This window comes from Mustela nivalis, assembly GCF_964662115.1.
Source record: "Mustela nivalis genome assembly, chromosome: 14".
In the NCBI taxonomy this organism is placed as follows: Eukaryota; Metazoa; Chordata; class Mammalia; order Carnivora; family Mustelidae; genus Mustela; species Mustela nivalis.
Genome location: NC_139033.1, coordinates 87,601,199 through 87,625,959, shown reverse-complemented (window position 1 = coordinate 87,625,959; position 24,761 = coordinate 87,601,199). Strand labels below are relative to the sequence as shown.

Genomic DNA, 24,761 nt, shown 5'->3' with positions numbered 1-24,761 from the left:
CCCAGAACTGGGAGGGGAATAAAAGGAGCTTTGGAGGAGCCAAAATAGCCTCCACAAAAATCCTCCCCACCGCACCCTACCCCCCTGAGTACAGCCTCACTCTGTGCCTGTTTTCTGTGCCCATTTTCTTTCTGTGTCTGCCAAGTGTGCTCTTCTGGTGTTGCCATTAGAGACAGGCCTTCCCTAGGGGGCACTTCTGCCACGTGGTCCTCAGGTTCTGCATGCCTGGCTGGGCCGGGCTCAGGGACGCCTCCAGAGATGCACACTGACGAGGTGCGGGTGTGCCTGGACCCGGGGGCACACGCTTTTCCAATGATGAGCTTTCCCACCTGCTCCCCTGGCCCCAGACAGGTCTCATCTGTGGGTGTTCTTGGCCACCCGGCAGGCAGGGCACTGGGGACAAGGGAGGGCAGTGCCCCCATCTGTGTGACACGTTTGAGTGGGCAGGGAGAAGCTGCCACAGGCACCGGACAGACAGATGAGGTCATCTTGAGGGGAACTGCTGGTGATCGTTTCTTTGCTACTTTACACTTTTTTCTACGGAGCTTTTCAGTTTTTCTACCTCAAGTGGGGATCATTTTTATAGCCTGGGAATAATGGCCGCTATTTGTGGCCTCATTGTGGGCCAGGCACTGTGCTGAACACTTCAAAGGTATGAACCCATTTTACAGATGAAGAACTAGAGGTTAAGCGGTTACCCAGCTGTGCAAGGCCACAGGGGTGATGCGTTCCTGGCCTTTTCGACTCATGAAAGGAAGGGGAAAGCAGCTCTTACTTGGGCAGTTCGGTGAGAGAGGCTCCTTTATCCCCTTGTTTGTTTAAGACATGGGTTGTCTTGGCTGCCTCCCATGGAACACAGTCTGGGACTCCACCTCCACGGGACTGTGGGTCTCTCCCTGCCCTCCCCGCTCAGCTCAGCCAGGGCCGGGCCCCCTCCATCGCCACCCTGCAGCCACAAGAGGAGGGAGGGCCCAAAGAAGGTGTGCAGGGGGGGAAAGAGGATCTTTACAGGGACCTTGCAGTGAGGTCTGGCCAAGGAGGGTAGGTCACAGGTCAGCTGGGTTATGAGTCACTTCACTTTGGATTCCTGTAGTAGCTCAAGAACCAGGGGCGGCGTACAGAGAAGCCCTGAACCTGGGCTCCTCCTAATCCCAAAGCGCCATGGTCCTCCCCACCACTTACACCCACACGCCATAGCAGTTCGCAAAACTCTTTTCCACCCGCTGTCTCTGGTGTCGTCCATTCATTCAACGGGTTCCTAGTTCCTGCGTACCTGGCTTGGGCACGGGAGGACCAGCCAGGCAGACATGGCTCCTGGGTGATGGGACCCTTCTGCCCACCCCGGGCCTCCTGCCTCGACTCACTCCTTGTGGACGCCCAGAGGCAGCTGCACGTGGAAAGTTCTTTAGGGTGATTACATGGACATCAGATGGTTTCCAAGGATAAGCAGCCGTGGCTGTCCTCAGGCCAGGAAAATGTAAACTAGTAGTTTCCAATGACCGGCTCAACAGCGCTGGCGCCGTCTGGGACAGATCAGTGGGTTCTCATGTGGGGGCTGCCAAATCTTGGTTTAGAATTGAGTCCCCTTTGCTTTGGCCTTGAGATGCATGTGTGTGCTGAGCAAAATGAAACAGAGAGGTGGGATTCCTTGTTGTCCATTAAAGACCCTTCTTGGGGCACCTGGGTGGCTCAGTGGGTTAAGCCTCTGCCTTCGGCTCGGGTCACGATCTCATGGTCCTGGGATTGAGTCCCATATCGGGCTTTCCGCTCAGCGGAGATCCTGCTTCCTCCTCTCTCTGCCTGCCTCTGTGCCTACTTGTGATCTGTCTGTCAAATAAAAATTTAACAATTAAAAAAAAAAAAAGACCCTTCTTGCTGGTCCCATGCCCATTAACCAAGGGCTCAGATGAAAGCTGCAGCTCCTTGCCCCAGTCAGCTCACTCTAGGGGAGCAGGCTGCAATAATAGCCCAGGGCCCAGCCCTTATGCACCTGCCTCTGGGTGGCTGGGGAACAACCCACTTCGGCACCTTGTGGTCCTAGGGTGAGTCTCCCACCAAGACAAAGCAGCCAGGTGAACCAGAGGCCCCGGGAGGGCATCAGCTCCCTACAGGGCTTGACCCTGAATGATACCCTTACTCCCTCAGAGAGACTCCCCCCGCTGCCCCGCCTCAGAAACCCCAGGTTAGAGTGGAAGCTAACGTAGGCTGGGCACTCTGACAGGCAGAGGTGGCTGTGGGCGGCAGGTTGTCCTCAGCGTCACAGCGGCTGCCGTAATTGGAGCACGCACCTCTATTTTTATGTTCCATCTCTGTACCAGTGTTTATTTCCCTGGTGGAGGTGGGCCCTGCTTCCATAGCTCTTCCTGATCCTGAGAATACCATGTGGCTCCTGGTCCCAGGTTTCTGCCCAGTCAGGGAGGCACCAGGTTCTGTGGGGATCCCGTCACTCATGTAAACTTAATTTTCACCCTTCACTGTGGCTCATGTCTTTGACCCCAGCCGCCTCCAGTGAGAGGAAAGGAGATGGGTTTCTTCCCCCTTGGAGATTTTTGCCCAGCTTCCGCTTGCTGGAGTCTGTAGCCAGTCAGGGGGTCCCAGTGGGTATTTTTCCCTGGAAAGATGGGAGATTTGGCAGCCACGGATGTGTCTGTGGGCTGACGGTTCTGCCTGCCCCTTGCAGCTCTGATAGATGGAAGCAAAGCCCAGTTTCTGTATCAGCTCCTGTGCATGCATCCCTCAGGCCCCATCCCTTGGCTTTGCTGATCATTGCCTCTAGTTAGGGTGTCACCCCGGACCCCTCTCTGGGGAAAGTTGCCAGAGAGCCCAGATACGGTCTCAGCAGGTACCTGATGCCCTCAATATGCCCAGTGCTGGTCACCAGAGAAAGGAGGAGGAGGGGGAGCCACAGACCAAAGGCCAAGACAACGGTGGTGCTCTGGCTTATGTTTCCCAGCTGCCTGCCAGGGTCTCACAATTTATTATTTATTGTTACTGGATTTTTCCATCCACGTGGATCCTGACACGCCTTCCAGGGCCCTTGAGTCCAAGCTTCTCTGAGTATTCAGTCTCCTGCCCCCTTTGGGGAGGGATGGCATTCATCCTATTTTCCAAAGCTGCTTTTCTATTTTTACTTATTTTATTTTAAATCATCACCGATTCCCTTTTTGCAGAGCTCTCTACAAGACTAGTGTCCCACAGGACCTACTCTGGGGAAGGCAGACTTGCTTTCCTTCTGGGTTCCCCAGTCAGGAAGGACCATCCATGCCTTGGCAGCCACTCCCATTCCCATGAGCCCTCAGTGGCTCCCTGTCACAGCTGACCTGGTCCACATGCTTCGCTCCCCAGACCAAGCCCTCTGACCTCATGCACTGCACTTTAGGGGTGCTTATACTCAGTGCTCCGGGAGAGTGTCCCTGCTCCCTCCGTGCCCTGCAGTGTCACCATCCCATGGTGCATGCACCTCCTCCCGCAGGCCCCTGGGGGACCCAGCCCAGCCTGAAGTCCCCCATCCAACACTGTCACCCAGGAGCCCCCAAGCCCCTTCTCTGCCAGAGGTCATAGGCTCCCTATTCTCTCAGAAGCACCCAGAGACCTCTCAGCCTCCCTATCCCTTTTGCCTCAGTGGAGCAGAGTGATAGCAGGTCCCCCTCCAGGGCAGGGGACCAGAACACCTGCGCCACCTGATAGGCAGGGCTTGTCTCCCTGCCTGTCCCCACTCCCCAGCCCAGCTTCAGGACCCTGGCAGGCAGGGGGTTCACTCAGGGCTGGGTATAGCAAGCTGCCCCGGTCCCTCATCCCTCAGACTCCAGGGCTATGGAGGGGCAGGTGCCCCCAGGCTCTCTGTAAAAACCACACCGCCAATTCCAGCTCCCCCTCCTAGGAGCCTTGGGGTCTTGCGCATGATCCTTAACTTCCGTGTCACCCTTCCCTCTTTGGGGTGTGATTCTTTTCACACACCATGTTGCATGTAGGAATGACACAGCTATGGAAGCGCAGAGTAGAGCGCTGCTGAGCGCCCGGGCTGGTCATACTCAGACTCACCGAAGTCCCTTGACATCCCGTCCACATGCCTCAGGGCCTGTTTCTCTCTCTTCTCAGCAGCTGCCTAATTGGATTCCGAGATCCAATTCCAGCAGCCTAACAAAGCTCCCAAAAACTAAATAAAAGTCACCAAACCTGCTGTAATTGAATTTTTGAGGGTCTAACGCTACAGATTGGAAATGGCTGTTTTCTGCAGGAAGTGCAGCGCCCCCCGAGATTCCCACTTGAAACTGATGCCCTCTGCATCTGTGTCTTCCCAGAGGCCTTTGCACAGCCAGACCTGCTCCCTGTGCGGAGTCCTTCTGGCTCAGGGTGGACTGAAAGCCCTGCCGAGGGGGCATCAGGGACCCATGAGGAGCTCTTTTCACAAGGGGGAAGGGAGTAGTGTCTTTCCCCATTAACCATGCTGCTGGCCTCGCGGGTGCTATGCTGTTCCAGGATTCGTCCTACTGGTGAGGGAAGGGCCGTCAGCGGCCGCAGGTTGGGTGGGTGGGAGCCCGCAGGTGTGGAGCCCCTACCGCCCTAAGGCAGGCTCTCCCTGCCGTGGCAGGGGCGGGCTCTTTCACCACTCTCTCCGTGGAAGGCCAAGACAGGGCCTGTGGTGAGAAAGGACACACAGACATTGAGACATTGAGACAACATGTGTCCGGGGTCTCGGGGTAGAGGAGCCATCTGGCAGACGGAGTAAAGGAGGAAAGAAATCTAGGGATTAGGGCTGAAGTGGAAAATCAAGGAGGCCCTGAGGTCTCTACAGGGCGCTTGGGGGGAGCTGAGGAGCCAGGAAGGGGAAAGAAGTTGGGTCAATGACAGGTGTCTTGCTGGGCATGGAGCATGGGGCCTGGGGTGGGGGAGTTCCTGCTCAGGACCCTCCTGGGGCCTGTGTGCTTGTCCCTCTACTCCCATAGGCCTGTCTCCTTCCTCTGCAATCAGGACCCATCTCAGCATCCTCCCCCCGACCCCCCCCCCCACCACACACACACACACACACACACACAACCCGTAGAGCCTAGTACTGGGTTCAGGTGCAGAGAGCGGGGTGAGAGCTGGGTTTCCCTGGGCCTTGACCTTGCCTGTCCTGAGGTCTCTACACAGTCACAGCTGCTCTCACTCATCTCCAGTATAGTGGACCCCTGGAGAGAGGGGGTAAGGAGAGAGGACCCCTGGCCACCCTGTGCCCAAGGAGCTCATGGGCAGATGAGGGCAAAGCCAGGCTTCCCAGAGAAACAAGCAAGAGACAGTGGAGTGGCCCTAGGGCCTCTGACTCCCACATCCTCACCATGTCTCCCTGCCCCCTCTAAACCAGTCTGTGCCGCCTTTTGCTTTCTTGGTTCCAAGGCTGTGTTTGCTGCCCGCCCCCCTCTCCACCTAGCACAGGGCTTCCCCACCCAGAAACCTGATCCATTTTCCTCCACAGATGAGAAAATTAAAAAAGCTCTACTTCTAAAAATAGCCTACCTGGCTCCACTGTTGTGTTTCCATGGCAACCCCCTCCTTCCTGGAGTCCCCTGGTAAAAGAGGGTAAAACAGGGTCCCAGCACTGTTGGGGGTCCCTAGAGGGCTCCTCAGTCTGAGCTGGCCAATCGAGGGCATTGAGGAGAGCCCCACGTGGGGAGCAGGAGCAGAGGGCACGGCCAACACCCTGGGACTCCCTGTGGCTCCAGGCCTCTGTGGTTGAAGACTGGTAACGATGACTAGGATCTGGAGGGGTCGGGGGTCCAGTAAGTCCTGGCTCGACACTGGCTGCATGCTGGGCACTTAAGTCCTTTTCCAGAGCAGCTGTGGATATCCCCACACCTGGAGAGGAGTGCACTTAACCCCCAGCCACGTGGGGTCAAGGCAGGACTGCTTGGCCAGATCTCAGCTCCTCTCTGAGCAGTAGGAAGACCTATGTACCAGGCTTTGGGGATTGGGGGTACACAGGGACCTGTGAGGACTCTGTGCCCAGGGAGGGGTCTCCCAGTTTAACGGGAGAGCATCCAGGAACCACACCACCCCAGGGCAGTAGGTCAAATGTGATGATCCATGGCAGGTGACAGGATGGCCCAGTGTTGAACTCAGCCACAGCTCCCTTGTGTGGAGCTGGATAATGGCCCCCATAGATGTCCATGTCCTAATTCCCAGAACCTATGCACATGTTACCATACATGACGGAGGGATCCTGCAGATGTGGTTAAGGATGCTGACATGGGGAGGCTTTCCGGGATTAGCCAGGTGGGCCCAATGTCATAACAAGCGTCCTTCTAGGAGGGAGGCCGGAGGGTCAGGGTCCAGGGGACCCTACTCCATTGGCTTTGAGGATGGGGTCAGGGCTGCAGGCCAGGGAATGTGGGAAGCCTCCACTTGCCCAGAGAAGGCATGGAAACAAGAGATTCTCCCCTGGAGCTTCCAGGAGGAACGCAGCCCTGACTTTAGGACTGATTTCAGGGCCCTAAAACACCTTGATTGGACAACTTATGATCTTCACAACCGTCAGGAACAAATGAGTGTGGTTTTAAGCCACTGTTTTCGTTCCTTAGGGTTGCCATAGCAAACAACCACAAACCAGAGGCAGAGAACCACAGAAGTTCATCCGCTTACAGTTCTGGAGGCCAGAAATCTGGAATCAAGGTGTTGGCCAGGCTGTTCCCTCTGAGGGCCTAAGGAGAATCTGTTCCAGGCCTTTCTCAGCTTCCAGTGTTGCCGACAGTCCTTGCCATTCTTTGGCTTGAGAACATATCTGTCCCTCCAGTCTCTCTGTCTCTGCATCACATATATTTCAGTGTCTTTTCTTCTCCTAAGGACATCAATCATATTAAGGAGCCACCCTATTCTAGTATGACCTCATCTTGACCAATTATATCTGTAACAACCCTTCTAAACAAGGTCACATTCTGAAGTTCTAGGAAGGACATGCATGAGGGGGCTGGAGGAGGACTAGCCAAGCCAGTATGGCAACCAAAGGTTGGAAACTCATATTCAGAGAGCTTGCCATGGATGAAAGGCCACTGCCAGGCTCTGCGGGCCTGGCCAAGATGGACAGGCAAGTTGTGACTGCTGAGGTTTTTGTTTTGTTTTGTTTTGTTTAAGATTTTGTTTATTTGAGAGAGAGAATGAGAGAGAGAGCATGAGAAGGGGGAGGGTCAGAGAGAGAAGCAGATTCCCCATGGAGTTGGGCTTCTGATACGGGACTCGATCCCAGGACTCTGGGATCATGACCTGAGCTGAAGGCAGTTGCTCAACCAACTGAGCCACCCAGGCGCCCCGTGACTGCTGAGTTTTATGGATTTATTCTCTTCATGTTGTTGTTCATGTTGTTGTTGTTGTCGGGGAAGGGGAGAGGTGGAGAGCGAGAACCCTAAGCAGGATTCATGCCCAGCAAGGAGCCCAACATGGGGCTCAATCTCATGACCCTGAGATCATGACCTGAGCCAGCATTAAGAGTCGGACGCTCAACTTACTGAGCCACCCAACGCCCTGGGATATATTCTCTTCTCACAGAAAGAACTCATTCTTGCGTGTAGCTGGTGAAAACTGATGGGCATTTTAGGAATCAGTGCCTTTCTAGAAATGGTGGTGTCTGAGAATAGGCTGGCGCATTTGTTTCACATGGTCCCACAGTCCCAAGAGCTGCCCACACCTCATCTCGAGCTCCGAGTCTGCCTCAGGGGCCAAATGAATTTGTTCTTTAGTGTTCTGTAGTCTGGAGCTTGGGAGTGCCACCGGCTAAGGAATGTCAGGCTGAGATCCCCCGCAGTTACTGAGAATTCATTTTCATTAGAAGGTGCAGGTCGTCTGGACCTGTGCCATCCCTGGGGAAGATCAAGAGCAGAGTCGGCTTCTCCATCTTCCAGGCCCAGTGTCCTGTTTCGGAAACCACAGCTTCCAAGGACGGAGAGGCAGTCAACAGGCTCCTGCTTAGCCGCTTTGCTGGGAGGTTTGATCTGAGTGTTAGAAGCACGCCAGGAGCAGCAATGCACCGAGCAAGGCCCAAGGAAGCGTGGTGGGAGTTCAGAAAGGTGGTCTTAGCAGCCCCGCTGGGAAGCACAGCACGACAGCAGTCAGTTTTTTGCAAAGCAGGCATGAGCTTTGTGGGAGGATAAGCCCATGAGCCCATGAAGGGGCTGGGGGATGGGACACCCCAGCTCCGCCCCTCACACCCGTTGGACCCTTCCTGCTCTGAGCCTCAGTTTCCTCAGCTGTGAAATGGGGGTGCTAAGGGTGCACGGTTAGGACACTGCCCTCTCATCCAGCTGCTTCCTCACTGCGCAGTGGGAAGCTGCCTCTTCCAGAGTTTTTTTTGTGTGTGTGTGTGAGCTGCTGAGACCCGATTGGGTCGGAGTGCAACCCTTGCATTCCCAGAGGGCCCCAGCCCGGTGCAGAGCCAGCCGGAAGCCAGATGGGGGAAGCAGAGCAGGTGGCTGCAGGGAGCTCAGCGGAGGCAGGCAGTGAGGGACACTGCAGGGCCAGGGTGACAGGGCCTGTCATGGAGCGAAGGGGAAAGACTCAACCCCAGTGAAGGGACCAAGATTCCTGGTGAAGGGATTGAGGGAAGGATGGGCAGAAAGGTCCTCACCAAGCAAACGACAGGTGCCCTGTGTACTTTGGGGTGCTTTCACTGGCCCCTTTGCTCACACCTGCTGCCCAGTAAAGGCAGCCCCCTGCCTACCCTCTCCTGCCTGTCCCATGGCTATGCTGAGAGAGGAAGTGAGCCCCACCACTGTGCCCCTGCAGGCCTAAGTGCCCCCCAGCACTGCGGGCCCTTGATGGCAGCAGCTGGTACGTGGCTGTGATCAGAGGCCGGCATCCCACAGCTGCTGTGATTAGAGGCCGGCATCCCACCGCCTGGGGAGGAGGCTCTGATAGCAGGCGCATAAAGCAGCCTCCCCCCCCCACCACCACCATGGACTCCTCTCCTGGGAAAGGTATCTGAGTCATCTGTCCTGGGTCCCAGGGTCTGAGCCCTTAGCAAATGCGTCTTAGCCATTTGGAAAGGTCTGGGCCCTGTCTGACAGAGGAGGGACTCAGTAAAAGCTAATTACAGCTGCCTTTGCTGTGGCTCCAGTGTCTGACCTTGACCAAGCCCCTCTCCTCGGTCTGGGCCTCAGTTTTCCCATCTGAATGCAAAGGCATGGGCCTGGGTGCAATGGGCATGACCTAAAGGCGCCCGTGCTCTGGAAGGAGTTCAGGGATCAGTCTGTCCTCTTGGGCTCAGCCTAGACATTCCACAAGTGGTGTCACCTGACAGCCCAAGAGGCTGGGCCCGAACGCTCTTGCTACCCCTATATCAGCTGACCACAGCTGAAGAAAATGAGGAGAAATGAGTGCAGCAGAAGACGGGGAGGACCGGGAGCACCCTTAGAGTCCTCACTGGGCAGTGAGATTATTCTTTATCTTAGGGCCAGAGTCTGCCTCCCCCAAAGCTCTATCAGTTGTTGTGAACAGAGATAAAGCAGTGGCTAAGAAGGAGGCGCCCGGGAAAGTAGAACATTTATGTTTATGCCACCCTAGGACAACCTGACCACCCCTCCCCCCAGAGCTGCTAAGGACACTAAGCTGTGGCCTTCATGTGGGCTTTGAGGCAGGCCAGGGCAGGAGCTCCTGTGGCCCATGAGCCTGGCTTTGACCTCGCCCTAGATTTCAGTTGCTGCTCTTCTTGCATTCATAGAGTTGCAGAATTTCTGTAGGGTTTTACGTTTGTGGATATGTTAGTGTTGGCTGTTTTGTGGAGATGTGGTTTAAACAGAGGGGACAGGCAGTGTCATAAAACGGTCATAAAAGCTTGAGAACTCCCAAGGCCATAAGCTTGAGAGCCACAGGCTTGAACAACTTTGTGCATACACGTTTGCTTTCCTTTGGACCAAATTCCACTACATCCCCTCCCCCCGCAGTGGAGTTCCCCCATCAAAGGAAGAGGCAAGCCATGGAAGCTGAAGAGCCATTTTTCCGCCTTTGAAGGGTAGCTGCTGGTTTATCCTTCAGAAAGCCAAAGCTAATTCAATGCCATTCACTATTTTTTCTAGTTCGAGTAACGTCACAGTGATAGTTTTATTTATGCCTCTAATAACGAGTTTCATCTCTCTTTCTAATGTGAGTCTGCTCCTTGCAAGAACCCCAACCCCACACTGAGACCTGGAGACTCAGCATGGTCAGAGGTCATCATGTCAGAGGCAGAGTCCTCTTCCAGGGTTTATTTAGCTCTGCTTCCAGGTTTATTTAGCCCAGGCCTGAGTGGGGGGTTGTTCATAGCACTGTGCTCAGCTGAACAGCCCCTGACACTGTGGGGGAAGTGAGCAGCTAGGCCACATGTCAGGACACATGACTGCTAGGCCTCACCCTCGAGGACTGGCCAGGGACTGATTCTGCCTGGGATCATGGCTGTTACTAGACGGTCATAGCCTTGCAGCTGGGTGGGTGTGGCCTTCGGCCCATTTCAGCTGGGTTCAGAGGTCCTGTTCTTTCCAGCCCCTGGCCTCCTGTGGCTGCTCTGATCTCTCTGTTCATCTTGCCACTTGCCACCAGTCTTGTCTTTCCCATGGATCTCTGCTCGAGTGCCCCTACTCTCCCTTTTGCCAAGGAATGAAGGTTCAGTCTTCTCGGTGGAGCCAGAAGTCCTTTACCATCCCTCCTCTCCAAATAGCTCCTTCCCCCCTACTGCCTTTGCTCTTTTCCAGACACTGCCCTCTCGTGTGTGACCGCCATCTCCGTGCATACCACCGAGAACCCCTGCACAGGCCTCCTGTGAAATGCCCAAGATCCTTCATTGCTTCACTCACCCACTCCCTCTCTCTCCTCCACCCTGCACCTGCCCTGCCTCCCTCATTCTTCCAATCCCACGTCCTTCTGGGACGGAATCTCCCTGCCCACCCCCATAGAACACACTGTGCTGGTCAGCTGGTCAGGAACCGCTGACCCAAGAATCTTCCCATCCTTCCTCCAATGAAACAGCCCATGATTTGGGAACAGAACAAGTACATCCCCACGTCCCTGGCTGCTGGACCTGGACCCTAAGAGCTGCTTATTAACAAGTTAAGTAGAAATGTGGTTACATTTCTACACTCTGCCCACCACACAGGCAGAGGCTCCAAGTTAGGCTGGTTGTGCTTCTTGCTTAGAGAATGGTATGTGTGTCGGGGTGGGAGGGTGGGGTCCCATTCAGGCTGACCCGCAGCTGGTGTGTCCCCACACAGCCCTCCCAGTGTACAGAAGCCCTTGCTCTGACTGGTCGGTGACTGGCCATTCTGGGCCATTCTGGGTGTTAACACCTGTTGAGCCTGGAAAGGTGACAGGAGCTTATATCGTAACTGAGTGCCCAGGCTCTGATGCTCGACAGACCTGGATTCGGATCCAGCTCTGCCCCTTAACCACAGCGCCCGAAATGGGTGGCTTGGTGTCCAAGAACGTGCCTTTCCTCCCTTCTCACTGTCTGCTGACAGTGAGTGAGGCTGTGCGTGAGACTCAGTGCGTGAGATTCAGCGTTCACCCCACTCGAGCGGGTGGCCCAGAGGCTGGCGCCACACATGCGTCTCCAGACCCCGGGTCATTTCCGAGCCGTCGCTGGGCTAGCTACTGTGGGGAAAGGGAGAGCCCCTGCCCCAGCCTGGATGCTGCTGGCCCACTGCACCCCCAGCCTCCAGCCCATGCGGGTCCCAGGCCACCAGCCGGCCTGGCACCACCACCTGCTCAGGGCAGGCTCAGAGTCATAACTCAGCCACAGCCACCCCCATGAGCCCTGTCTGTCGTGGGAAGAAAGCTGTTCCCTCACAGTATCTGCTTTTGTAAAAAAATTTGTATCTTGGGTTACAGATTTCCTTCCCGTCCCCCTCCCCGCCAAAAAAACGTTTTGTGCTGATTGTTTCTGAAACAAGACATTTCAGAAACCCATGTCACTTATAGGCTTGGACATTCATGTGCCAGCGACAGCCTCTCTATGGTCGCATGGAGCAGAGCCCAGGCCAGCTGCCCACCTACCCCACCCACAGCAGTGCGCCCCCCCCCCCCAACCACAAGGTCCCCACCACCCTGCAAGCCTTTGAACACAGGCAGGGCTGCAGTGGGCTGGGCTCCAAGGCACCCCAGACTCCCAAGAATGTCCCCTTGAGGGCGCCCGGGCAGCTTTTTGAGAAGTGAGCGGATCTGCCAGTGGAGAGGGGGCACCCGCCTGACCCTGTTGTGAAGAGGGTGGCTGCAGAGGCAGATAGACTGGTCGGGGGGACCCCAGCTACCTGTCTGTCCCTGGGGGATGGCATCGTCCCTATCCTGACAAGGCCACAGAGATGCCATGGCCCATGCCTGGACTAAAGGGATTTGATAAATGAGAGTGGCCTTGTTCGTGCAGGGGAGTTGGGTGGGGAAGGCTGGGGGGCAGAAGCAGGGCAGGGGAAGATGACTTTGGCCTGGGGGTCTTTAGGCAGGCTCTGAAGATGGGGCTGGGTCTGGGTAGGGGTGAGGCCTCTGAGGAGGTGGGGGGACTAGGAGGTGGTTGCAAGCAGTGAGGGCCCTGTGGGAGAGGCCCCAAGCCTGAGCACTCACTCAGGTATTGCACAGAACAGGGCAGTCCAGCGTGGCCGGCTGTTGGGCGCGGAGCTCGGGGTAGAGTGAGGCCAGCAGGAAAGTATGGGTTGGCTTTGGCTGGGACCATGATGTGGGGAGAGGAGCTGGCCTTCATCCGGTGTCCCTCGTCTGTGACAGGAGCTGCTCCTTGCGGTGATCTCCACCTCCCCACCCAGCAAGGGCCACCCTGGCCCATGTGGCACAGCTTAGGGGACTAGTGCCCCCCACACAGGCAGGTGTCTACAGGCCTGCCCCTTCCGCAGTGCGGGGCAGGCACTGTCTGTCAAGCTGGTCCCCCTTTCCGTTTCCTCCCATGGACTCAGGAGGGCCCACGCCCACTCTGGAGGGCTGGCTGGGAGCAGGAGCTGGAACCAGTTAGGGCACTCTATTTGGTTGAGGGGGGGGCTCCATCTGTTCCCTCCTCCTGGACCCAGGCCACGTGGGCTTCTCAGTGTTGTGTTGGCCAGTTAACCACCATGGCAACCCTTCTCCCTTCCTCAGATGACTCTGGGGACGACGACGACGAGACTGCCTCTCCAGCTGATAAGAGCGAGCTACACTGCACCATCCAGAGCCTCTCCTTGAAGTTGGACGACCTCAGCACGTGCAATGACCTCATCGCCAAGCATGGCGCTGCGCTCCAGCGCTCCCTGAGTGAGCTGGACGGCCTCAAAATCCCCTGTGAGAGCAGTGAGAAGCTGAAGGCCGTGAATGAGCGGGCCACCCTCTTTCGCATCACCTCAAATGCTATGATCAATGTAAGTACCCACCTGCACTGCTGGCCCCCACACACTGGGGACAGGGCTCCCAGAAGGAGCTACTCCCTGTCACCAGCACCGCAGTCCCCAAGTAGGTGGTGGCCAGGGTGCTTGACAAACCAGGGCTCCATTTCTTGGTGGCCTCAGGTCATTTCCCAAAGCCTCCTGCCATGTCTGTAGCTGCCTGCTGGGGACCCCAGTGAAGTGTGAATCCTGATGGGAGCTTGGGGCCCTGGCCCCAGGTGGAGCAGGTGGCTCCGCCCACACATTGGGGACAAGGCGACCATGCTGATCCACAATGGCTGCTACTGCTCCTTCCCTGAGTACGCTGCTCAGAAGCAACAGGATCAGGGTCCAGTAACCCCTGGAGCAGGTGAGCAGCTGGAGGCCCGGTGCTGTGGGTTCCCTTAGCCAGGAGAGCTTGAAGGTGCACCTGCCAGGGGTCGTGCCAACCTGACAATAGCCAAATGAGTAGCCACAGTCCATAAACTGAGAGGCACAGCCTTGGGGATCGCCACTTTCCCCGGGATTCTGGAAGCCACATTGCTGTGACTGGGAGCTGGGAGGGTCTGTCCATGGAGGCAAAGAATATAATGCTTACCTGGGCTTTTGGGCCCTTTTTACTCCTGCCCCATGAGTTTTTCCCCAAGATGTGGATGCTCTTTTAGGCCTCCATCCTGTAGATAAAGGTCTGACCGCAACAGCTTCCTCCCGTGGACAGCCCCCAGGAGGGGCATATCGGGACAAGGAGACCAGAGAGGGGGAGGTGTGGGGAAGTGAAGGCCACCTCAGAAGAGGTGGCCACATCCAGAGGTGGTGGCTCAGGCAGGCCATCAGGCTGGCCAGCAACAATGGGCAGTACTAGTGCCCAGCCTCCCAATCAAGACAATTCAACCAGAGCCGAGCCAGAAGAGAAGAGTGGGAAAGTGGACGCCAGAGCCCACGGCGGGGCCAAGACCTTGGGGTAAAATTGTGGCCATCAGAGACTTGCCCCAGGTCTGACTCACTGGGACTGTGGGCAGTCCCTGTGGGGAGAGTAGACCACACCCACCTCCACACACACCCTCCCTGCACCCACCCTGGAGCTGCCACTGCTGCAGGAGGAGGCCTGAGGAATCTGTAGCCCGGGGCCTGAAGCAAGCGCAGACCTTTGTCCACACACACAGGGGTGAATCTGGGGGTGCATTGGGCATGTCCGCCCAGAGGCTGCCCTGTGGGTCGTTCCCATCATCGGTTTGTACTCCCTTTGTTCTGTGCTCTCCCTCTTAGGCCAGCCAGCCTCCTTACAGCCCCCAGACTCTTAGGGTCTGGGTCACTGCCCTTCTTGCAGTGACAGGCCCAGATATGAGGCACTTGATGACAGAATGACGCACTTGTGTTTCCCCACTGGGCCCAGAAGCCGTCGCCCACTCACGGCTTCCCCGGTACGGCCTCCCCGCCTGCCAGGACCGAATAGGCTTTGTCTCAAGTAAGCAGCTCTGACTTTTCCCAGATAATGAGCTTCTCAGCTGGTGTCTTTAGCAGAAATCTTTTATCAGACATCAGAGGCTCGTCTGTGTTAGGAAGCCATAGAAACCGCGCACCATCTAAGTGTGTAATGAATTGTTTGATGGGAAGCAAGCCCCTGGGGTGAGTTACAGAACCCTGTTTGCAGTTCCAGCACTGGGAAAATCCCCCAGAGTGAGGGTTGGGCTTTGCCCACCCGCTGCCATGAACCTGATGTGAGGGTCCCTCCCACCTATCTCCTCTGTCAGGGGGCACACCCAGAAGTGAGGGGCTGGGCCCAGCGGGCTGTGCTGGCAGCCCAGACCTGTGCAGAGGCCCGCCTTTCTCCTGGGACCCATTCCTGACATCATGCCTCACAGGGCGGGAACTGAGTCAGTTCTGGGCAGGGAGTTCACTTACACAGTTGTCAGACCCCAAATGTCTAAACTCACACTTTCTGCAGAGGCCCCCTGGACAAAGTATCCCCACCCCTGGCCAGGTCTTGGCTTCTACCCCTATTACAAGGAAGGGGTTGGACCAGGGATCTGTAACTAAGGAAGCCATGTGCATTCACACCCAAGACCACTCACCCCTTGCTACAACCTTGTTAATACCACTAGGTTAGTGCAAAGTGGAAACCAAGGCTCGGAGAAGTCACCCGAGCTGCCCAGGGTCACCCAGCTGGTAGGTAGCCGAGCCAAAATGCAAGGTCAGGTCAGTGAGGCTCATGGGGGCAATGATGCCCCCACATGCTCAGAGGCAGTGAGGATGAGACCTCCAAGGGTGGCAAAGGCCCCCTCCTCTCTGTGGTCAGCACACGGACTGGGGGCCTTGCATCACCAGGGTAAAGCCCTCCAGTCTCAGGACCTGAGTCCCTGCTTTGTGTCTTACCTTTAGGCTACAGCCATACCAGGGCACTTCCTGGGAAGCTGGGGACCCAGGATGAGTGGAGGCTACCCCCATTGTCCCCAGAAGGCACAAACTGTGGTTCCCCAGGTCATTCCAGTTCTTGCTATGAAAGGAGGAACCTGTTTCTCCCCACTGTTGAGATCCCTTTGCAACGCCCCCTCCCGCACCCTGACCGGATACTCTTGCTCTCTGGAGGGAAGCTTCCAGCATCCCCCATACCTGAGTTCGGGGAATCTATTCCCACTGCCACTAGAGGGCAGGCCTCCCTCCTGTGAACTACGAATGGCTGTGGTTTTCGGCTCTGACTGAGATTGAGTCCTACAAGTGGAGAAGAAAATGAGGGATGGCTGGCCAGAGCCTATGGAGGAGCACATCTTGTAGAGGGTCCTGGGCAAGCAGCACTCTTCACACACAGAGAGGGACCAGCTGTGTCACCTTCACTTTTACCCAAGATGGCCAAGAGTCTGGGGTTGTTGAGCCTTCAGGAGAAAAGTCAGAGGGACAATCAAATATCCTTCAGATTTGGGAAAAGGTGTTTTGGGGACCTTCCAAGCCTGTAGACCCTAGCTCCCAGCAAGGAAGGGAGGCTGGACAATTCCTTAGACCATTCCATAGGAACCATGGTTAGTGACACAGCCCATTCCTGTGCCACTGCCCCCAGGGGGCCAGTGCAGTGAGACTCACCTTGAGTGGAGCACAACCCCTTCCCTTCCGTAAATGTTGGAGGAATCAAGAGGCTCAGAACAAGTTTCTGGATCAGGAATGTTGAACAGTGCCACAGTGTTCCACCTCTTTGTGTCTTTGCCTGTGCTGTACCTTCTAGAATTTTCCCCACCCTTTAGATACCTGGTAGATTCCTTTACATCCTCTAGAATCCCACATGATGTCACCAGGGCCGGGAGGCTATCCACGCTCCTTATCAGGAAGTTGTTCCTTCTGGCTAGAACCCTCTGGAACCACCGGACACTGCTGTGCTTCACTGAGCTCACTGTGCACTTTCCCCAGTTACTTTGACATCTGCCTTGGATTTTAACTCACCTGTGTCCCCAACAGCAGTTGGGAGTACCCAGTGGGAGTGCCCAGTATGTGCTGTTGGAACCCAAATGGGTGCCATATCTCAGACAAGAGAATTCTAAGTAGCCCACATCTCATGTTTGCCTGCTGTTACCATTTACAGAGCCATGCTCCTTCCATTTCCTCGCCTGAATAAGGTCAGTGAGAAAGTGGGTCTGGCACGCAACCCTCAGCCAGAGCCACTTGTCACTCCATCTTGCAGAGAAATGACCCAGCCTGGTCACGGAGAAATAGGAAGTGAGACTTATGAAATTAACTCATAAGTTGCGTTTTTCACAAGAGGGCTGTACTGAGTCCTGGCCCCCTCCCTCCGCTCGTGGTTTTGGTTGGTGAAGCCGTGTCTACATGGCTCCTGCAGTTAGGAAAGGCCTGGCTGTTGGAACTTGAACCCAGACCTGAGCAGCTTCCCACTGAGCCTTCGCTGGGTTTGTGCCAGGCAGGGACTCAGCGTTGCCCCTGGAGCTCATGATCCAGAGGACCCACCCGGTGATAGCCTGTCACACCTCAGGGTGGCTGTGCAGCCTTCTCAAGGAGCAGCATGGACAGTAGCTCAGAGGCCCACTTTTGAAGGTCAAGTGTGTAGAAGGCCTAGGGAAGGGCTGGGGAGGTTCACATTTGGCTGGGAGAGGGGCTCAAGCCTGGATGACTAATATCCACCATCCCCTTGCTGGGGAGCTAGCTGGACATTCTGGGAGCCAAGGCAGGACCTGCAGAAGGCACGGAGTGGGGCCCAGACCAGTGAGGAGAGTCCCTCACAGGCAGGAAGGAAAGGTATGAATAGGGACCACATCTGTCCACGCGGCCTCCGTGGATGCAGCATCTTGTCCATCCCCCCACCCCCACCCCTGCTGGCCTGGGCAGCCCACAGGGAAACCCCGAAGCTTCCGTGGGTAGCACAGCTCCCAGCCTCCGGAGCCTCGGCCTCAAGTGAGAACGAGCAGGTAGGGAACACAGGGCTGGGGTGGTGGTGCGCTCCCTGGAGGGGGAATTTTGCAAGTCTGATCCGAAGCAGCCCCATGGGCCCCTGCATCGATTGCTGTTTGCGTAGCTGTGAACTCGCCCACCATCGGAGGAGGGACCTCAAGGCACCATGAAACAACTTTGGTTCATAGATGGAGTCTTTAACCTCAGCGCCCCGGCGTCGCGCGTCCTTCCTGGGACCCAGGGCGCACCTGGTGTGCGGGCGCATGGGGCTGGTCCCAGGTGTAAGGTGGAGCGCGGTCGAATTAATTTGTCTTCCCAGTTCCTGCTTTGGGTATTCGTTTCCATAAAGGAAAAGAGTCAATTCCAGTTTTCATTCTCTTTTCCTGTAAGTTCATCTTTGGGGTCAAGCAGAATTGAAGGACAGGCCACTGGGAAGGTGACCGGTGACAGCAGCAGTCCGCCAGCATTCTTCCTGTGCCTTTGTTTGCGCCTCACAACAGCCACATGAGGTTGGGGTCATTGTGGCTTCCTTGTCATCAACATCGTTTGTGTTAGTCAGGTGTCACCCTGAGGCCCAGAGCAGTCATCTTGCCTATGGTGGGGGCAGGCCTGGCTATTTGACGAGCACTTGGGGTTACAGCCACTGGGCCCTGGGCCACCTGCAATGCTGGCTGTAGGGTCTGTGCCGAAGGGCTGAGGCACACCACCCGTCACCAGGCCCAGCACACCTGCGCTTTGCCAGGTGATCCCAGCCTCCTAAGGGTGGCCCGTGAGGCCTGCATGCCAGCCTCATGGCCCCTGCTCCCCGCAGAAGAAACCCTCGGTATTGCCACGGACATTCAGGGGGTGAGATGTGAGAGGTTCCTCAGAGTTCGTGACTTATGTTGGGGCCCAGGACTCAGGTCCTCCAGCCACAGGGACACCCCAGGGCCCTTAGGTGCAGTGAGTTCAGGCTGGGCTGGCCTGGCTCACAGGCACTGAGCACTTTGCAAGGGGCGGGGGGACTGTGCGGGTGTAGGAGGCCCTCTGGAATTCCTCCCTAATCAAGTCAGGCCTTGGTCTAGGCCCTGGGCACACAGGGAACAAAGACCCCTTGGAGAAACCCCTTGGGACCACACAGACGATGAGGCATGCTCAAGGCCAGAAGACCCTCAGAGGGAAAAAAACAGGCTGATGAGGTGGGGTGGGAGGCCCCCCTTGCACACTGGCGGGAGGTGGGGAGAAGAGCCCGCACTAGATTCTCCGGCAGGCCTGGAGCAGTGGATGCCAGAGGAGGGGGAGTGTGGCAATGGTGGAGGGGAGGCCTGGGGAGATAGAGTTGCTCACAGGATATACTGGGTGCTTACGTTCATGGAGAACACCACACTTTGCATTCTGAATGAGGCTCCAGCAGCTGAGGACTGTGGTCCAACCCAAGTTTCTGCAATAGCCTCCTGCTGCTTGGAGCATGGACCACAGGTGAGGTAAGGACAGGCACGTGGAGCCCCTTGAGAAGCGCACTCCCCACCGCATTGCTTAAGAAGGGCTGGTGGCTCTGACTGCTGGGAGGAGCTGCGTGGCTAGCCCCTTGCTGGGTTTGTTGACAGCAGGGCCCACACAGAGTGGCTGTGCAGGGGAGGGATCTGGTCTCGGGGTCGGGGGCACTGCAAGGAGTGGGAAGGAGCCACTAGAAGAATGGGGGCCCCTTACTGTCTTATCCCTACTTCCGCCATCGCAGTGCCGGACTGGGGTCCGTCCTACAGATGCAGATAAGATGCAGGAGGGCCTTTCCCCGAAAGGTCTTGATCAGCCAGTGAGCAAGCAGAGCCGGGTCGGGGGGAGCCCCTCAGTAAATGAGAGATGGCCGAGGTGCCCAGTGGAGGCAGGAAGTGGCACTGGCCTACAGAGGGTGGATGCCCTCCAGGCCTACTTCCAAGGGCCTGAGGGGACAGACAGCACACTTGGGGGCTCTCAGTTTACCCAGGAAGGTAGTGGCTTGCAAGACACACCGTTTGGTGCCTGCAGTAGAGGTGGTGGGGCAGGATGAGGGTGCGGATTCCGAAGGCGGGGACGCTGTGGGGAGAGGCACTGGTGCAGCCTGTCTCAGGGGGGCTTGGCCCCCAGTCCAGCTGAAGGGAGCTGGAAGAAAAAAGTGCAGGCGGGCGTGGACAGGGTGGGGGCAAGTAGGGCCAGCTGGGAGATGTGTGCAGATACAGACAAAGCCTCATATTTGGGGCATCATAGAAATAAAGCCCAGACCAGAGCTCTTTTGCTGCTGGAAATACTCTGAGGCTTCTCTCAGCCCCATTTGGAGATCACGAAGGGGTTCTCGCGCCCACCCAAGCAGAGCAGGGGGGAGCGGCCCTGGAGCTGCCTGCCCGGTCCTTCTGGGGCTCGTGGGCAGGTCCAGCTGACCGCTGTTCCGCTCTTGACAGCTTGCTCATTTGGGGCCTGGGGAGAGGAATAAAAATAGATTCTGTAACTGTTTAAAATCAGTTGGCAAACTGGCGGCCAGATGGTGCTGGTTCCTGTGCGCAAGGGGTAAACTATTTTGAATGTGGAAAGCGCTATTTTAAAGTTTGAACTGAAGTGAAAACCTGCCTCTCCAGTGCCACAAGTGAGTCACATTGGGGAGAAGCCGTGACCATCCCCCTGCCCGGTGTTTGCGAAGGGCTGGCGCCCATGAGCGTGGAGTCTGTTCTGGGCATTGGGCGAGGTGGGGCCACAGGCAGGTGGCTGGTCCAGCCCGGCCTGGGAGCTGCTTGGTCTCTAGGGGCCAGGAGGGTGCTGGAGATGCAGTGTGGCAGTTTGGCTGGGCCTGACCTCCCCCACAGCCCTCCCCCCACAACCCCTAGGTTAGCCCAGCGCTACTGTCGTGACTCCACGTTCTCCGTGGGGACTCCACGGGTCCCCACTCTTGGTCTTGGAGGCCTGGATGTTTGGGCATCTGCTGCGGCCACCTCTGAGCCTTGCAAGCCTGGCCTACATCTCAGCACTGCCCCTTCCAGCCACTGGGAGGCATGCACTGAGGGCAGCCTGCTGCTCCTAGGGGAGGAGTAGAAGGAAAGACCCTGTTGACCCCAGTGTGTCCCCAGTTGTGAGCTTCTGGCCACGCACAATGGCTCGAGGAGATGAGCACTCTGAACGACTTTGTCCTATTGGCTCCTTTTATGATAGAAGGCCAGTGAGAGGCAGGTCCGCAGTCAGGCTGGCCATGTGAAGACCAGTGTGGGGGGTTAGATGGTGGATGGGCAGCCCCCCATGACTCTGAGAGCCAAAGGGTCCAGCTGCCCACTCACCTGGGAGCCCTAAAGCCTGAGGGTCCCTGCAGGCCAGACATCTGGCAGTCAGACATCCGGCGGGTTCTGTCTGACCACAGGTGGAAGTGCAGGCCTTTCTCCCATCCCTCCTGCATCCATGGTTACCAGAACTTGCTGTGTGCTGGTGGCTAGAGACAGAGCCCATCGCCAAACTGGCCCGCTCAGTTGGCACTCACCCAACCTGCAACCTCTGGCCATTTGGCCCATCTCTCCACCTCCTCCATGAGTCCCAACGGTCACCCACCCTAACATCCCACAGTCTTCTGGCATCTTCCTCATGCTCCCGTCTAGAGGGGAGACAACACGGGAGATGGTGCTTCCTGAGTGATCCCTGAAGGCCAGGCTTAACCAGGGTCTTGGCTCTGCAGACCCTCCCGAGAGCTTGAGAGGCTCCCTGGGCCACACACAGGATGGTCATCGGACGCAGGCTGGCTGACCCCACACCCTGCTCACCTGCCCATCTTTAGGGACAGCGAGGTCATTGTCTGGATTAGGATTAGGGAAAAAAAGCGATTAGAGTTTGTCCTCCTTCCTCCTGGCACAGCTGCGCAAAGGTTTCCAGCTCAGAGACACTTGGTCTGTCCCACAGGATCCCCTCAGGATGACCCACAGCAGCTCCCTTCAGAGCTCACACAGCTTGGGTGAGCAGGCCTCACAGCCGCCTTCACCGGGTGGGGCTTCTGAGAAGGGAGAGCCCCTGGTGGACAGGCAGAGCCTCCCAGCCCCCCAGCCTGTTGCTGAGCAGAGCCAGCCCCAGTATGGGGTCGAGGGAGAGCTGTCTTTTCTGTCCCGGGCTTTTGGGTTCCCACTCTGCTTTGGAGCAGCTTGGCAGGCTCCCCATCCTCCACACTGCCCACCGGACCCCACATCTCTTCATCTCGGGGATCCTTTCCACAGCCCTGGGAGTGGGAGGAAGGGACAGGGCTAGGAAACTGGAAACTTGTTCCCACCCAGAGGGCGATTCCTCAACGGGTCATGGAATCAGGGACTCTGCAGGACTCCTGGGGTTCGACTTTCTTCCCATGAGGACACCAAGGCCCAGGAGGCTATAGGCCTGGCCCAGGGTAGGCAGCAGGCAATGCCCTTGAGGGGTCCAGAGGCTGGGCTCCTTTGTTCTGCCCATTCCTGGTGCCTTGCATCATTTAAGAGCTAATAGGGTAGGGGGTTTAGGTGGCATAGGAAACCGCTCTTGCTCAGGGAAGGGCACGAGCCCTCTGAGAACTATGGCAGAGCCTCAGGGGAAACGTGACAGTGTTCAGGGCGCAGGTCCACCCGGCCCCTTCCTGGGGCCCCGGAAACTGTCCCCAGCTGTCCCCCCAGTGGGCCCCTGGCCTAATCCAGCTTAGTGAGCACACAGGGCACAGCCCAGCTCAGCATTCCCGGGCAATAGGATGGGGCCTGGAGAAGGCCAGCAGCAGCAGAGGAAGCCTTGGGAGTTGAGGAGGGACACCAGGTAGGCACATGGGATAAAAGGGGTGGGGGAGCTCGCCATGGCCCATGCGGTGACCAAGGCAGTTTCTCCGCTGCAAATGACCCCCTTCCTCTAGGAGCAGCGGTAAAGGCCTTGGTCCAGCCCCAGGAGCCCCTCTATACTGGAGTGTAGCAGCCTCTGCCCTGCCCTTATCTCTAGGTGACTGTGACACTCTACGACCTTCATGTACCCAACCCAGCCACGTGAGGCCCCTGTCCTGGCCCCTGTTGCCCCACACCCTTGGTCCTTCAGGGGCAGCGAGCTGGAGGTCACCCCCAACCAGGTTGTCAGCCAGCAGCCCTGGCCGCTTGGGCCCCATCCTCCGCCACAAGGACAGGTGCTGGTAACAGGCTTTGTGGAGGCACCACTGAGTCCTGGTGCTTGAACAGGGTTATTCCTTGACATCCTTGCTAGTGAGCATCTCTGGGAGCCCAGCTTCCCTCCAGGAAGGCCACGGAATCTCCAGGCCATGATGCTTAGCTGTACAAAGTGGTGACAGGGCTGGTTCCATGCTCTGGGAGACTGCAGATGGCGTCCACAGGGCCTGGGACTCGGGTCCTACACACGCCGCCTGGGACCTTGAGCAAGTACTTTGGCCTCCCTGAGCCTCTGTTAAAACAGGGAGCTCCGCGCTTGCAAGAATGCCCCAGACAGCTCTGGCCCACGGCAGGGGTGCAGCATGCGGGTGGCGGGCCAGGCTTCAGAATAAGCAGGTATGTTTGGGACAGAGCCAGAGGGAGGGTGACACATGCCTGGTGGGCCACATGCAGGTGACATGGGGATGATGGGTACCCGGGAGATGAGGCTGGAGAGGATGTGCGGCCAGGTCTGTGAGAGGCTGTCAGCTCTTCCTCGAAATACAACAAACATTCCTTTTTCCTTTGGAGGAGAAAATGGTCATTTCTAAGGCAGTGAGAGCCCAAGCCCATCAGAACCTCAGGGGTGGGAGAGAGGGAGCCTAATTCATCTTCACACCGCGTTTGTCTTTCCCCCTTTGCTCTTGTGGCCAGAAAGCCCAGAGGCCACACCAAGTCCTCTGGCATGGTTTTGTGGGGCATATTTACTGCGACCTCTGGCTCCTGTTTTATACTGTTGTTTGGGGCTCTCTGACCAGTCTTGTTTTAAAAGTCATGGGTTCCGTGAAAGCAGAGCGCCCGTGGATGTTAAAACCCAGTGACAGGGAGAGGATGGCAGGAGCTGTAGAGGGTCCCCAGGGAGCTGTGGAAGGCATTGTGTGGGGTAGCAGAGCTGGAGGAGGGCAAGGGGGGAGGTGAGTGGCTGGGTGCTGCTGCCAGACCTTCCTGGGGGTTGGGGGCAGGCAGCAGGCACAGACTGAGAGCAGAGCAGAGCACCCACAGACTTAGAACCCAGACAGCCATGAGGCACCCATTGTGTATCCTGTCTATAAAAAGGCTGTGTACATGGGCCGACCTAGGCTCCTGCACACTCACCTTGGGGCAGGCAGGCCTGGCTCTGTGGGGGAAGCCTGGCTCTTGGGCCTGGCCTGCTTGTCCCCTTGGGCAGCCCCTTCTCCCTAGGCCTCGGGCTCACAGGGGGACAGGGGCAGGGAGACCTGGCAAGGGGCTTCCCTATGGCAGTGTGCTCGGCACCCATGCCCACCCAGAGAAGTGAGGGCGGTCCTCCTCCACCAGCACTGGGCCCCCTTCCGACCCGCACCGCGCACCCAGCTCAATAACGCCTGGCAGGCTGCCTGGGCCAGCAGTGGGTCGACCAGCACTCTTGCGGTATTGGGACTCCTTCCTGGGTCTGCAAACAGCAGGATCCGAGACTGACTTGACTGGGCATGGTGGCAGAGCTCAGGGCTGTGGGAAATCACAGAGGCCGTGGGCCAGGGCTCTCAAGGGAGGGGCGGCTCAGAGTGGACAGAGCTCCAGGATAAGGAGCTGGGGTTCCGCTCTGTGTCTGCTACCTCTGGCCGTGTGACCTCAGAGCCTGTTTCACAATCTGTGGAAGGGGGTGGGGAGCCCCTCCCCACCCACAGGACTCCTAGAAGCATCTGGAACATTTCTGAGGTGCCCAAAGGGGTCCTCTGCCCACCACGCTCTACCACTACTACTTTCTATACCACTAGAGCAGACCCAGCAAAGAGGAGCCTTCTAGTCTGGCCTTTGGAGTCAGTGGTTGTGTTTCTGCTGTCAAGGCCCCCTACCCTGAGGCCTGCAGTGGTGAGGGGGGAGCAGGGACCAGGGACAAGGCCACTGCAGGACCCTGGGTGGTAAAGGCTTGGCTCCCAAGTCAAAAGCTAGGGAG

At 57.2% G+C, this 24,761-nt stretch overlaps 1 protein-coding gene across 4 annotated transcripts in view; it reads left to right on the top strand.

The window, feature by feature from the left end:
• The window catches only part of OSBP2 (oxysterol binding protein 2), a 160,550-nt gene that overhangs the window by 115,163 nt on the left and 20,626 nt on the right, over positions 1-24,761 (top strand). For all 4 annotated transcript variants that reach the window (XM_082697998.1, XM_082697997.1, XM_082697999.1 and 1 more), the window contains one exon: positions 13,072-13,328. In XM_082697998.1, coding sequence (XP_082554124.1) covers positions 13,072-13,328 — 257 coding nt within the window. The remainder of the gene's footprint in view (positions 1-13,071; positions 13,329-24,761) is intronic.